We start from the raw sequence: 16,747 nt of genomic DNA on the forward strand, positions 1-16,747 counted from the left end.
AAGTTGTAGAAATATAGCCATTGTTTTGAGTTAGGTTTTCTAATTGCGTATTTCATTGAAAAAGACAATTACTGAAGTATATGAAATATGCACATTGATTACAAAAATAAGTGGGGCTGCCCCAATAAATACGCGTCAGAATACATACAATTGTATCGTTTAAGCATAATCTCACAAAAGTTACTATTAAATTGCACAAAACTACTAAAACTAAACTGATTAACAATTTAACTTTAAAATCAATTAAGTTAAAGAAATAACGAAACGCAATTGACAGTTAAGTTCAAATTAAAAAAAAAACATGAGATCAAGGCAGCTGATAAATTCCAATTTAGCATCTATTCCCATCGCCCACCAATATATTAACTTAAATTACCATTAAACGGAGGTAAGTAAATAAATATTAGTTTCGAACCAAAAATGTATGGAAATGTGATAAAAAATCGACTCTTGCGCATCATGTAAAGTGGCGCGAAAAGCTGTGTTCGTATTGGTAAATGGTATAAGCATGTTTATTGATTTTCGACCTTATGAGTTCAGTTTAGGGTTTAAAATAAGTGGAAGTGTATTTTCTTCTATAAAGTGGATAGTTTCGTTCCGATTTGGTCTTTTTATTTATTAAAGTTTGGTTATACCTAATCACCAAATGTTTGATACTGAAACAGAAACAGTATTCTCCATTTAATACATAATTAAGGACTACTAAGGTTCGGCGATTTAAAAGATAGTCAGTCGGACCTAAACATACGTACAGTAAACGATAGAAATATTTCAGCTTATATTAAACTAATAAAAAATTAAAATAAAATGTCTACCAAATCAATCACTACAGTATAAAACATATATAAATATAAACCCGCAACAATGTTACAGTGCAACAAAGATAATAAAGACACATTCCTAGGTCCAAATAGGAACAAAGTGCTAACACTGAGACCTTAGATTTAGATATAATTAATGGTATGTGTGAGAACAAGTGACGTACGCCATATCGGGAGATCAGAATTAATTGAAAATAGTAAAAAGCTAATGTTTTCATAGCAAGTTATCTTGATGGCGTGTTACAGCATAATCTAGGACCAATTATTGCTATTGACTTTATTACTAACTTATTAAGACTTTTTAACTCGAGGTTGCCCAAAAACTAGATCGTCTCGGCACTGGAAAGGAAACTATTCGAAAATAGTAAATTGAAGAATCAGGAAAATATATTCTACTTTCTTTATCAGCAAGTGGAACCCAAAACGAAAAGGTTCATTTTAGAACAACATAATAATTCAGCAATTTAGTGAGCTACAAAGGGTGGGTAGGGTGACTAAAAAGGGTCTTACAATAAAATCGGGTGTCAATTTATCATGGCATGACAACATTTATAGGAGACTAGCTGTTGCCCGCGACTTCGTCCGCGTGGTTAGAAGATATAAGTTATAATTTATACCTGCCTTCTATCTATCTATCTGCCTTCTATATATCTTGTAGGATTCAGTCAGCGTTTGCAATGTAAGCGCAAAAAATGTGTTTTTTACGACCTCACATTAAAAACCTCAAAAATTGTAGCCTATGTGTTATTCTGATGTATAAGCTATATTGTGGTAAAGTTTCATTCAAATCCATTCAGTAGTTTTTACGTGAAAGAGTAACAAACATCCATTCATCCATACTTACAAAGTTTCGCGTTTATAATAGTAGTAGGATTCAATTATCTACCCAGAAACTTTCATACTGATTAACGTAAAGAGTAGTTTACTCGTAATTACGAAAACTGCAATCATTTAAATTCAACGAAATATTCCAGTTTATCTATCAACAAGTCTTACAAACGTACAAGATAGGATACTAACCCAATTACATCCTTCGAATAGTTATCAGTAAAGATTTCATCCACACATCTGTCTTTAACGTGACGATCTAGACTTGTCAAGGATTAAAATGTCAATTAAATTAGTTGACGAGATACCGAATAGACAGGCAATGCGATTAGACTTCACTATTAATTAAGAATATGTTTCTTGTACACGTTAAAAGGAGTACTAAGGGGGGGGGGGATCACCCCGAAGGCTGAAGACTCCCGGCCACCGTAGATATATGATCAGAATCAGGCCCTTTATCTTCTTCTCGAAGCGCCTCAAAGGGATACCTGGGCAACACTATACCCTTTACTTACACTGAAAATACTGCAAAATGAGGCAAATAATACACAGGTAAGGCAAAAGAGGTCAGATGACCATGATTTTGAATTAGTTAGCAACGACTAATTCAAGACTAAAGAGATAATAAAGAGACAGATAGAGGAATCTCCATAGGAATAACTTTTTAGAAACGCGCAATTAGAGTCAATACTATAACTGTAACGTTTTAAAAGTGCCTGGAAAACGGCCTGTTTCAAATAAAAACTTTTTGATTTTAGGTAATCAAGAAGGCATGGGAAGGAAATATGGAAACAGCTACAGCTGAAGCATCCAGAACTTATTGATTATGATAATAACATATTCAGCCCAGTCTAACATAACCAAATTAGACAAACTAAAAAGGGTTACGGAAAAAAACTGCTGACTCATTCCTACATGTGTAATAAAATCCAACCCGCTCTTTAAACTGATGACGGCGATCCTAAATAGCAATCGATCCATAACAAACAGTTTTATCGCTGGGTGGACGGCCAATGCGAGTATCTCGTTACATATACTCATCTGTTTTTATACATTATTTAAGTAGGATTTATTTAAAAGTATCGTAGTAATTGGGTCATGAACACTAGATTTTAACATTAGTAAAAAAAAAATAGAAAGAAGGGAGCAGGTCTGGTGTTGTGTAGCAACTTGAGGAAGACCTATGTCCAGCAGTACACTTCAATCTTTGTGCCGGTAATTTCATAAACGGCCAAATCTAATAGTCGCAAAACAAAGACACGCGGTCGAGAGCAAGGATTTTTGGATTAAATAAATGCTTATCCCATGCGGGGTTCAAACCTGTAGCTTTACACGCACCGTGGTCACTATAGTGGAGAGCTATACAATTTGGCTATCCGTGCATACGATTCAATAGACTCCATTCTATAAAACTTGTAGTAATAAATTAGATAGTTCTTTTCAGCATAGCCTCAATCATGAGCTCTTAAAAAAGAAGCATCGAGGACGTGAGATGGCGCGCATCAACGCGAGTAGCAGCATCTTGCTTCAACACCAGCAAAAGTTTCAACTACCTACCACCGTATATAAAGTAATATAATTATCAGTGTGAAAGGGAGACGCCGCTATTCGCTGTGTATTGCCCTGTCACGCTTCCGCAATTTAAAATCAATGAAAGAGGTGTTAGGAGATAATGAATATGTAAGACAAAACATAATATCACAGGACAACTATCTTACCTCAAAAAATATAAATTACTGAATTACAATCGAACAAAGCCCGTTAAGATCCAATTTAATAAAGTAATAAAAAAATCTAAAATAAAAATGCGTCAGAAAATTCTTAAGCAATTAAAATGATATAAAATTTCGAAATTCGATGACGTCACAATGGCGTGCGGGCCGACCAATGGGGGTTCGGCGCCGGCGCAGCTGAGCAAATATATTATATTTACGAATATATGAATTAGGTTGTAATGACGCGTACAATATCGCGGTATTATTTGAGTAGATTTGAAGTTATTCTTTTTACTTCAAGTGTCGCATTGTATTCGGAAATATCGAAGAGAATGCTTTACAGAGATAATAATTAAATACGTTGCATCAACAAATTAATTATAAACACACAATAATTACATATTAACACCACGAACATGATGAGATAACCTGTAGTGCCAGCGTATCTGACGCGCATAGGTCACAGTGTATGCTCCAACGATAACACGTTGCGTAGTAAACGAATTTCCTTTGTTTGTTTATTACGCGCTGTTAGGTTAGATAGGGCTAATTAGACTAGCTTTTTCTATGACTTTGCCTGTCACTGACTCCTGCCCATTAGACTGCACGGCTGCACGGATAGAATAGTGGTAGAGGTCACCACGCCAAATTCATTGCGCGAAGTATCGCGGGTGCGATCCCCGCGTTGGAAAAGTATTAGTGTGATCTATACATGTTTGATCTGAGTTTGGGTGTTTTTCTCATTTTCCCGCGACACTAGGATTAAAATTCTTACGGCAAGAATTCATTAATTTCTTTTTTATAAAATAATCAGTTATCATATCAAGTATATGACTTGAGGCGGCTCAGGTTTAGTTAGTAAAAGTTTGGCACTACTCATTTTCTTCCACGATATTTCCATAAAAAGGTGTCTTTATAAATGTGGTATAACCGTTTGTCATTTAAACTGCAAACAAGCACAACCCCGTGACATAAAGTTTAAATTCCATAGTGCAAAAGTTTTACTACTTTTTAATGTTCTAACACATAATGAATACAGTAGAATTAACATTAATTAGTTATAAATAATGTTTTCTAAACAAAGATAAAACGGTGAGTGTTTAACACGATGTGACGTCTGACCTACGTAATCTTTATAGGATAGACAAAGATACCAGATCGATCTGGTTTTATCTCATCTCAAAAGAAACAAAGATAAAATCGTGCGACATTTAGAAGTATATATTGCGTAAAATTTGTTTAGAAAATGTTCGTGGAAACACTTTTTGGCATTTTATAGACTACTATCTCGCCCAGCGAACTTGATACTGCCCAATCTGAAATGCTATCCTATCTTTTCAGTTGAAAACGAAATGCTCATGATGGGAAAAATCGATTCAAATCGGTTTAGTAGTTTAGGAGGCCATCGTGGACAAACATTATGACGCGTTATTTATGTAAGTAAAATTAATTTTGGCAAAGGAACAATAGGTGGTAATTATAACAAATTATATATTATGATAACGGAACAACCTTAATTCCTTTTCGCTAAACTGGCCCTTGTGGATCCCATAGACTGGGATAAATAGAATAGGGGAATGCCTTTCCAATGCACTGGGGGAGCGGTGAGACCGAGTTCAATCTTCGCGAGACAACCACTTTAAACTCATAGAAGCTCGTACAGGATTGCGTCGTTAGACATTGGGTCACGGAGATGGCGAGGCCTAGTGCTTAATCTTTATAATTGACAGCTAAATATAGAGAAAAAGATGATCCAAAGAGCTATACAAATGTATTCCACAGACAAAAGATGGCGTAAATGTTTGAAATTAAACGTCTATGAAAAGAATATTTTTCTCTGCTTTAACATAATCACTTCCCAATATATATTATGGTCAGCTTTAAGCAGCACAAGATTCTACTGGATACCGCATCTTCGCATTCACACGGGGGTAGGTAAGAATCAATCTGATCTCTACAACCTATTAGAATCTATTGTAGATACATTTGTATGTCATCTCACCCCAAAAGGTTATAAGTTATTAACCAATTAGCACTGTTTTTAATACTTAATAAAAGTATTTTACTCCAAAGTCAAATGTCGGTCGTAAACAAAAGATAGCGGGTGTCAAAGTTACGATAACGATTCAATTAAACGACACTTTGTTTAATGCTATTGTGATTATATTTAATTTAATGTATCTTATTTCACTTCAATCATTTTGTAATAATGAGGATTGAAGGTATCTCGTAACGCAAGACTGAATATGCAAGTACATGAGAAAGATTTTTAGGTGCTCATGTGACACATTTATACATGTGTACCTCATGTACCATACTTGTCTCTACATCCGCTTAAAAATTACAAAGACTGATGAGGAACTGACTGCACGGATAGCCGAGTGGTGGCTCACTATACAAAACCCATATTTCAGGACGTGTCGCGAGTTCGATCACGTGTAGAACTAGCTTTTGCGTGATACACGAATGCTCGGTCAAGTCTGGTTTTATTTGAGCACGACACTATAATGTTCGTAAAAGCCCCCACGACACCAGGGTCAAATTCGTTTTCTTCTTTTTAAAGCATTTGGACAAATAAGGACAACATTTTACTGTGTCGATCTTACATACGTTGGTAGGACTATACGGTTTTGCATCGCCTCGTGTACAAATGGGGTTGCTTTCATTGCAGGCCAAAGGTCACTTGTACAGAAAGAGCAACAAGATTTGGGTGATTGACCGATCCTTTTGCACAAAAAGTATAACAGACTGTAATAAATTTCGTCAGGCGCCATGTTTAAGGTCTTAAAACTTGTTTCGTGAAACGACGCAGAGGATTATGGATTGATTAAATTCCATTATTGCGACATGCTTTATCAAGACATTTCAATAAAATATGTTTAATTAAAACTACGTGCAATTAGGCTAGCCTGATTTCTTTTTTGGTTTCCGTATCTATAGGGTTGAAGGGGTACCCTATTACTAAGACTTCGCTTTCTCTGTCTGTCACTAAGCTAAATCTGTGAGGGACTTGAATATTTGAAAAACCCCGTGATTTAATGATTTAATTTCTTTATACCGGAGTCGTTTTAAAAAAAACTTATACTTTACATGTATTTGTCGGTCCTGCTTATATCCAATTTTAATGGGTAATACAGTAACTCTTAGAAAAACTCTTACCCACCATATTAAAGTGAGTATACGGAAAAAGATATACGTAATAACTCTCTTCGTCTAAACCCAGACCACATATCCAATCATGTTTGTGTCATATATGTACACAAACAGCTTTCATCTTCAAATTCACCTAATTTAAAAAGCGGTTTCTTAACTGAACTGTCAAATGGAATACCGTCATCTCACGACAGACGTCCAAAAATGATTAATACCCTCAAAGTAATAGTTCACAATAGCATACGTGACTTACCGTATTTGGCTGGTTTATGTATACAGTGGGATGTTTTTTAAGAGTATTTAGCAAAAAACAATATTATCTAGCGGTTTCAAAGGGAACTTCAAACCCTAGGCTAGGTAAGGTACTTTTAAGTACCAAAATTTACTTTTAGTTGTTAGTTAGTGGTTAGTAGCCCTGACTACTAATACCAGAGGTCGTGGGTTCGTTTCCCACCCAGTACAAATGTTTAAGTGATGAGCATGATCGTTTATTGTATCTGGGTGCAATTTAACTATCGTGTCATCTTCTCGATCCCCGAGTAGGACAAGTTTGTGCCATCCTCGAATGCTCGAGTCTGGGTGTCCTTTCGTATATGAAATGAAAGATTGTGAATCCCTCACAAAGAAATCCTTAGTGCGGGAGTAGCGTAAAAAAGCCAAGTTAAGCCATACTCTCTGATATTTCACGGTGCAAAAGCGATAAACAGACATTTAGGAATATAGGAAGAAATAAAACTTAATACGTACTCACAAATCAGTACGTCTTTCATTGATAAAAAAAGAAGACGTAAGTAGCATAATTTTCCCTTTATCTTCAACATGGAAAAATACGAATAATATTACGCAGGTAAATGTATGTGTATACATTATTATGCAAATGTCCACTTATGCATATTCATTGGGAATACCTAATGCGTATAAATGATTTCTTAGATTGAATAAAATAGATTCCTCAGAATGATCCTTTTTAGGACTTTTATGAGTTTACTTCATCGCAAAATAAGATATCAAGATGTAGAATTATTTAGAGTTCATGCTTTTCACCATTTTTTTTTTGGTAAGGCGAGGGATTTCTCATCGACAACCATTCCCTCGGGGGAGGGATCGAATATTGTCACTCTTACTGACTAATCGCCGTGCTACGTCATCCGCGCTTTTTTCGATATATGGCAATGCGTTGCAATCCTTCATACACGTACTTATCACTCTGTCGCGTCTTAAAATAATGTCATTCCAGTTGAGGAAGAGTGGCAGCGCACTACACGAGTAGAATAGAATAGTATGCCATCTCTCTTCCGCATCAGCTATAGTGCAGCTTTAAGAGCTGGTGTGAGGCACCTAGTTTTACAGATAGGGTATTAACTAATCCTGGGATAATAACATGATGTACACAAATTCAAAGAGAGCTTGAAGCGGTAAGTAAAGGATTATTGTACTGTATTTAAAAGTATGTTTTGTTTATATAATTCTAAATCGTTTAATTATTAAGACATTGTAGAATGAAAATTCTGACTGACGTCACTCCTTGCTACGATTCACGTCACGCAGTAACGTCCCCGAAACCGAACTTAAAGACAATATTTTTTATTTATTGTTGTAAAAGCAAAGCTACGTGTCATCTTTAATGGTTTAGCAAGTATTTTTGTTTAAAGTTCAATCTTACTTGATATTAATCTATAAAACTCAATTTCCTGCACTACATATTAGATCATACACATTAAAACTCTCTCTCTCATCACCCTCAATAGGTACGAAAATTTTAACTATACAAACAAAAAGTGAACACGCTGTATAAGCTCGTCAATAGTACACAACTAACTCAATGTAACATAGTAATGCGGTACATTAATTCATACAGGTACTGAATACTACATTATACAATATGCCAATATTGGGGCGAGTTATAAGCTGAAGCGATTAGCGGCGAGCTTCGGAAAAATAAGAAATATTTAATCGTACTTAACTGCCGCAATGGTTTATCCACGCGTGTCCTTAATTATAAGCGAACGAAGCGCGGTGTCGCGAGTCAAGGAAAGAAAAAGCTATATCTTTGAAAAAACTGGACTGTATTTGATAACATTCCATGGGTAGGTTAGATGAGTATAAAGGAGTAAAGCAAACATCACTCTAGCCTTTAACAGAGTTTAATTAGTCTAAGGCCCGATTTTTCAATCGTCAGATAACTTTTATTTGAGGAATAAATATGGCCGTTTGACATATTTTCTATACAAAAGCTGTCAAAACGTCAAACATATTCGTCAAATAAAAGTTATCTGGCAATTGAAAAATAAGCCCTAAGTAGTATTAATCTAAAATAATTTATTAATTTAAAATAAAGTTATTTATCCAAGGAGGTTGTAAGATATTGGTCTCGGCTTCCCACTAAGCAAGAATAAAGACAGAACGACAATTAAGAGAAATAATTTGCTGTGCGTCGATGTTAAAAATCGCTGCGAGTATTAAAAAAATACAGATATTTTTTGTCAAGAAATCACCAACAACACTTTCTCTTGTGACTTGAACCAAGCAATATTAGTCACATATTCTTGTAGGCTTATGATTCTAGCGTCAGTAATATAATGAGTATACTTTTAATTATACGAATGATTATTATTAATTAATCATTCTATTGACAGCTATTATCATCAACACTCAGCACTGAACATCTAAGTAAATACCTAAAAACTTATTCACTTTTTTTTTACCTATAGAATGAGGACCAATGTTTACTTAGTTCAAGATTTTTTTAAAGATTTTAATTAGTTATACTCATAGGTATTGTATGACGCCAATGACATTGAATTCCAATGACTGTTGCGCTATGCCAAGTCAAATTCTTGCTGATTGCTTATATACATAATGTAAGGTAGCTACTGGTTAGATATTATAATAGTAACAAGTACGAATCCATGGTTTTGGAGTACCTACTGGAGGTCTCTAATCAAAATCTTATTTTTTATTCCAGGCATCTGCTTACACTGTCCACCCTTAAAACTGCCAGTCCATGGAAACGGAGCAATTCTCCCCAACGGACAAACGAACAAATATCAAACATGGTTGCAAGTCTGGAGGGGATCGGTCATTTTACGTCAACCTATTGATACATAATTCTCATTTTCTCCACCCCGCGACTTCTATCTGCTTCTATAGACAGTTTTATAAATGAGACATCCCGCTTCCTCTTATAATTTAATCTTAGAAAATACATATATGCCGCTGCCTCTTACGACTTCGGCCAGGTCTAAATAACTGGCACAATCATAAGCTGCACCTAATACGGCAAGATAGTTCAATGACGATTGTCGAACGCGTGTGATTGATTGGACTGAGTTAACATGATTCTATATCATTTAATACATTGATTTGCCGTCGTGGGAATTGTTTAATATTTTTTGAGGAAAAATCTAGAAATACTAATATTGTATTAGTAGCTCTTTAATAGACAATGTCTTCAACATATTGGACATAGCTTTAAAAGGGATTGACTTAATTACTGTACACATGCCCACGTCGTTCGATACAAACATTAGGCTTTCTGTACGCAGACCAACAAAAAAAAAACTCTTGCATTTAACGATTCCGTTGTTAATAATTAATTTCATAAAGAACTTATTTGATCGGATCCTTCTTTATTCTATCGTCGGATATTTGAGACTTTGTCGTCTCACGTACGAAAGACCTTATTTCGTATGAAAGACTGATAATTTTCAAAAGCCGCAATTCCCCTTCCTTATACAGTAAGGTAGCTCAGTTATCTCGTAACTTTCATTATATTTGGTCAAACGAATATTTGTAAGGAGAAATCATTGTAAGTACTTCAATAATTAAGTGGCGCATGTAATGCACCAAATAAAACGAGTTTTTTTTTTAATAAAAGCGGATAGTTGTAAAATATGTCCATTAAAAATTACTTTTTGCAAAATGAATATAGCCAGAGCCACTCGCGAAGATGTTTGGATTCAAAAGATACCAATACATCGAAATTACCTACTTAAAATATAAGTTGTGAAGAAATTCGTGTATCTGACACAAATATGAGCCCTGAAAACAGTTTAAAATTTTAACCTTTATCGTTCTATACTTAAACCAAATTTTATCTTCTTTTGTACAAATGCTATCGTTTAGCAGATGCTCAAGAGTTACTTTCAAAAAGATATAAAAAGGAATTCAATCCGCAACAAGAAATCTTATTAGCCGGAATCTATTAAATGTCATAGGATTTTAAAAATAAAATAATATTATTGATGGACTAGTTTCGAACCCTACCAGAGTCTTTAAGTATTTCGGTTGGGTCCAAAACTCCAAAATTGACTATAAAAATACTAATCAGGAACAGGCCCAGAACAGACAGGCAGAAGTCTTGTTTCGTATAAGGTAGATCCAAGCAGGGCCACCAAGATGTTAATTTTTTAAACATTATTTATTCTGTTAAATATCTGTTAACTATTCCAACTTTCACGATTCTCCATGACCTAGCTATCTAAACATGTATTCAGATCAAACCGGACATGACGTCACATAAAACAGCATCTCAAAGTAAATTACCATCAGAAATTGCAAAAGTCAAAAACACACATAATCTGACAAAAATATTGCTCAAAAAGTTACATTTTACCAAAAATTTTCTTTACACGTTAAAAAACTAACGAAAATAACGTATATTATGTACTCGATAAAAATAGATGTTGTCTGGAGCTAGTAAATCAATTTAACGGGACTCGAACGAACGTAAAATTTGTTGGTTGAAAAAATATATCGATAAATCGACTAAGGTGCGATCGATTCGGCGATTATGCAATGTTTGTTACCTAACCTCTATATTTGAGTGTAAATTTGTTTTATTTAGGAAGTTTTTTTTCTTTAACAAATGCGTACCCATGTAATATAATATTTAATGCATTTAAATAAATAAAAAAGAACCATCAAATAAAATATGCTGTGAAGATAACCATAGCTATCCGATATTCTTGTTTCTTTTTTCGACTTTTATCAGGAATAACATTTATCTCAAACAAATTATCTGGGAATTTCCTCTTGGGTAAACCGAGTATTAACCGATTTTGCAACCGAAAAAAGACAAATCTGATGATTGCTATATTTATGTGGCTTCATATAAATCAAGTGATTGCCAAGCGTTTTTTTATTGCTTATTATTTGAATAAAAAATAGGGTTGCTTAAGTTTAGTCCAACGAACAAAAAACATTGTGATGAAACCATCAGAGATTTTGTAAGGGTTTATTATAACAAGTCAAAGGCCTATGTGCGGGTCCGACATCAGGTTGTACAACCACGATATGAAAGAACCCATTATAATGTCTTCATTTCATTTTAAATTATTTCACTATCTATAGTCAGTCAGATTTCAATTTTCAGCAGCTTATATCGAGCAGTCATCAAAATCATATGACATCGCATTGAAAAAAAAAAACCACAACCGCTAAATAAATAAAATCGTGCTCGTAACTTAATAAAGAAGCCACATATTATGCACAAAACGGTAAACAATAACATCTGGCTTCAAAATTAGGCAGGAAACCGATTTCAATTTAAAAATCGACTAACCCAGTTATTCGTAACAATTTCTTCCTTTCAAAGTTTTTTTTTAACTTAGTTTTAAGTTTCTACCTAAGTACTACAGTTTTTTAGGTTAACCAAATCGATGAGTTTACCTAAAGAAGATTAAATATACCTTATTTTAATTGCGACGTAGACAAACAATATGTGGAACAGGAATAAAATTAACTTTGTCTTGACTTACTTATTTTAATGGATGCAAAGATGGCTAACATTAATAATATAAAAGAAAAATGAAATTAATCGAGTAGGTAAGCTAATACCTAACGTTTATAATGTAAATTATCTTAATCAGTGTTGATTAAAAACAAATTAATATATTAAGGTGCCATTATTATTTTTAAAAGGCCTTTCTTTGTTCCTAGTTTTGTTCCTAGTATCGCAGATAAAAATGGGAAGCGGAAAATCTTTCTTACACGGCAAATAAAGTTGTAGATTGATAGTACAAAAGTAATTTGTGTCGTATCTTTAAAAAAATAAACAGTTGTACTATTAAAATGATTTTTCTAAGCATTATCTTTAATTAAACAATAACTTGGCGCGAAAACCAAAAAATCCCGCCAAATCTTCGACATAACCTCAAAATAAATCTTCATTTCACAATTCATTCGTGAAAAACGTATTAATTGATATGGACGCACTCATTCGTCACTAAAAATATAGTTAATTCCCGTTTCTAGGCCACACGGGACTATCGGAACAATTTTATTGCCATCAATATGTAGGGATGTAAAAATACAAATGTTTGTGGGTGATGTTATTTCTTATTTAAGAGCTGGTATTGATAAGTTTGTAAGGTGTAGGTATTGCGGATATTGCTAATCGCGGCCATTTTTGACGATTTTTAAGCTTCTACGTGAATTCTCTGAGCGGTCGTTTGAGACAACAAGCAAATTTTTGAAAAAAAAAAAGTTTTACGACAGAATTGTGTTTTTTTTATGCGTATAGTTTTCAGTCATGTCAGACTCTTACTGTCTAAACCGCCGTGCAAAGTATCGAACAAATAACTTACTTAGCCATCCTATCATTGTTTAACAAATTATTAGTTATTCTGACTCCTATCAGAACTGGTACTTAATATATAGGACATAATATCCAGTCCTGTCATACCACGAAGTAAGTTTCCGACTTTCCGATACCCGATAGTAGAGTAGTCTCTTAAGAATGCGATACAAAGCTTCATAAGTTTGCATTGTGGCAGTCGCTTGGAAGACTATTGGACAGTCATCGAAAGCTTCTAGTGCAAAGGATTTTACTGCACACGTATGTACCAATGGCTTAAGGTTTTTTTTTAAATTAACGAGCCATTTTTATGTCCCGCTAGCAAGGGAGAAGTGAAAGGATACGAACGAGGTCTTTGCCTTGCAGTGGGGCATTAAAAATACGCAAATGTTACGATTGTCGGACGACATCCTATAGTCGTTTTCAGAAGTGCCAATAAACATCACACTATGGAAAAGATCGAAATTCTAAGGTGTGTTCATCTGAAGAATTTCAGACTCAACAAAGAGAGAATTTTCGTTTTCTGCTTTGACTAAAGAATCGTTATGGACAACCACTTCCTCGGTGGACGAAGCGGGTAGCGTCAGACTTTTACTGACTGGATCTAAGCCGCCGTGTTACGACAACCGTGTTTTGGTGTCTGCGAATGGCAAAACTTTGCAATACTTTACGCAAAGTACTGAAGGCCTACCGTTATCTTTAATGCATTTGTGGAATATGGACGGTCCACGACATATACTACGTTGTCTTTGCTGACGAGAAATCGGTTGGTATCGAAATTCTATGTAACTTGCGTTTCCCTAGTTACTAGTTTCTGACTCGATGAGTCTGATAAACAAGTCTTTTCCGAGCTGATACGTCGGCCGCGGTATCAAAGTATAGTACACGCAATTACTACACATCTCCTCAGATATGTGAATGGTGAGACGGAAGAAGGTGACATTCACAAAATAACATACCTATCGCAAAAAGTATTTTGTCTGCCTCATTGGTCTTTTCGCTCACATAGCTCAATGACCAGCACGCGTGCTGACGCTATGGTAACCAGTAATGATGTCTGGATCTGGACTGGACTGGAAATAGTCTACATTAGAAATAGCTGACCCATGCTCTCTTTGCTGGGAGGTGTTTTTCAAGTTGCTAAAAACACTATGGCATTCAAAAATAGCGGAGCTTTTTATTGGTATAAGAGTTTAAAAAATGAATTCAATTGATTGAACCTATAATTTCAGAAACTTTACCTCTACATGCTAGTATCAATAATTATGTAGGTATGTTTATCAATTATTTACCCATCCAAAGGTATGATAGGGTCTCAGTTTCCATTTATCATTGAAACATTATCAGCAATCCAACAGAAATAGGACAAACACGGAGCATGTCTAAATCATTTGTAGATTTTGTATTAATAATTAGCTGGAACACTTGTGTCAATACATACTTGTATTGAGTCCTTAAGACATAGTAAAATGTATCTTATGTTAATAGCCATAAGGCATGTTATTTATTATTGAATTGAATATTTCATAGTCTATTTTGTTTCTTGAAGTTGGATATGTAGTTATATTTTTTTATGTATGTATGTATGTATATTGGAGTCCATACAGTTAACAGCATAGCAAGAGGATAACTGAAATAAAAAATATTAACCATAAAAAGTTTTTGTCTAAGAAAAATGATCTGGCATATCAAACCAAATATAAAAAATAAGGTGTCTGAAGAATATAAGAAATGTGGGGACAATTATGGGCAGTGGAACATTTTATGCGCTGTAAATAATCCAAGACATTTCTTATTAATGTGTTCTCTATTGGTCTACTGTAAAACAATAACTAACTACTAAATTAATAGGCATATAATATATGGGATGTTTGAGTTATAATTTATTTGCTCATTACAATATTGGAAAACAGACCTCATATTCCACCATAGACATATTTCATATTAATCTTATTTTTTTATTGGGGTCTTTGGGACTAAATATTTATCTAACTTTTTACCATAAATATTACTCAATATAAATCTAGAAACTAAAGATTTTTAATAGCACATCACTATAACAGAACTTACGTCTATTATACTACTAAATTGTTATTTTCCTACATCCAAGTCTCTTCCTGCAACTTTTAGGTATGCCTAAGGCCATTAATCACAGCAGCCACATATTAAATTCATGAATATCATGTGTATGTTAACATTATTAATAAAACATTGAATATATTTGGGACTTCAACTGGTTGACATCTGTCAGCTTTGCATTAATGCACCCATAGTATAAATAAAATGGGCTATTAAACTCATCTGAGGTCATTGTGGACAAAACATAGCCCTATTTGTTAAAAAACAATGTTTGTTATCGTTTCCTCTCAAATCTGAAAATAGTAATGAGGTTAGATTGGTTTTGGAGTTACCCAAAAAGGTTTCAGTTGTTCATAGTGTTGTAAGTTAAACACATAATGTTGATATTGTTTAACTAAAGGTTATAAACATCCAACAGAACAAAATGAATCATTATTTCCAATTATGGTTGTCTGAATCATAGTTATGCAACTAGATTTATATCAAATTATTCAAATAGATCTAAAAACATGGTGTGGCAGACATTCTATAAGTATGGCTCATAAACATGAAATACATGGCATAAAATACTTCACATAACTTCACAAGGAACATTGTTATTTTTTAAATAGTACATGCCAAACACACTAATACATAGTCGATTCCATAGACGCTCGAAGTCCGCGCCTTACGTGTGTAAATAAACAAAAAAATTACGCTGTAAACATTGGCACAAAGAGAACATAAAAACAACGATTCGCGAACTAAATACCCGTGTACACCTCTACACAACAGGCTGACAACGTTCTGTCCATTGATACTTGCAAACGTAAAAAAAAAATGCATCAAGAAACCTGCACTCGACAAGACCACCTTTTTCTTCAGAATAACCTAAGACTAAAATGGTTTTTCTCGACTTATTTCATACTTTTACCTTATTGAATCGTGAGTGAAGACGCCAATGCTAATAAATCCCGTGAAACAATTCAGATTAGCACTGAAATCGCTGTAGCACAATGGTACAGGCACATTTGATGTCGTAGTATACGATCAAAACATAGCCTTTGTACGCTAAAAACACGCACATAAAGCATTTTATGTGGTTAAAATGCATACATTAATGATTACAGAAGGTTAACAAGTGCTTTAGGAGAACGTAGGATGGACTTTTGGGACGTATTTTGAAAAAATGCTGTTGCTTTTTAACACAGTAATGGCATAACACGCAAACACTATGACTGATATTCACAATGAAACACTTCACAGAACCGCGAAAGTTCGTTCGAGGAACGCGAGACGAGCCACGGTATGCATATTTTCACTCACCTTGTTGTTTATTTGCTATTTTATTAAAACAGTTTTGAAAAACTTCATATAAATGCATAGGCTCGTCATCGCTCGTCGCCATTTTGGATTCTACTGTCCAAATAAAGCATAGACAAAGAAGAGCATGTATTAAAAGATGGACTGTTCGAAAACTCTTTCCATAAAAGAGTAACTCATAAAAATATAAATTATTTCCGCTAAATTTATTTTGTCATACTTTATGGAGTACTAATACCTCAATTAACAATAATCCATTCTATCCCTTGTTT

At 34.3% G+C, this 16,747-nt stretch overlaps 1 protein-coding gene across 2 annotated transcripts in view; it reads right to left on the bottom strand.

Moving 5' to 3' along the window:
- LOC113504282 (protein daughterless) overlaps positions 1-16,583 on the bottom strand; it is a 187,792-nt gene extending 171,209 nt beyond the window's left edge. Inside the window, exon 1 of one of the 2 annotated variants that reach the window (XM_026886521.1) lies at positions 16,479-16,583. In XM_026886521.1, coding sequence (XP_026742322.1) covers positions 16,479-16,560 — 82 coding nt within the window. In that variant the 5' untranslated portion in view covers positions 16,561-16,583. The remainder of the gene's footprint in view (positions 1-16,478) is intronic. The other variant, XM_026886522.1, reaches the window with a different exon arrangement.
- Between the last annotated feature and the right edge of the window lie 164 nt (positions 16,584-16,747).

This window comes from Trichoplusia ni, chromosome 21, assembly GCF_003590095.1.
Source record: "Trichoplusia ni isolate ovarian cell line Hi5 chromosome 21, tn1, whole genome shotgun sequence".
Classification (NCBI taxonomy): domain Eukaryota; kingdom Metazoa; phylum Arthropoda; class Insecta; order Lepidoptera; family Noctuidae; genus Trichoplusia; species Trichoplusia ni.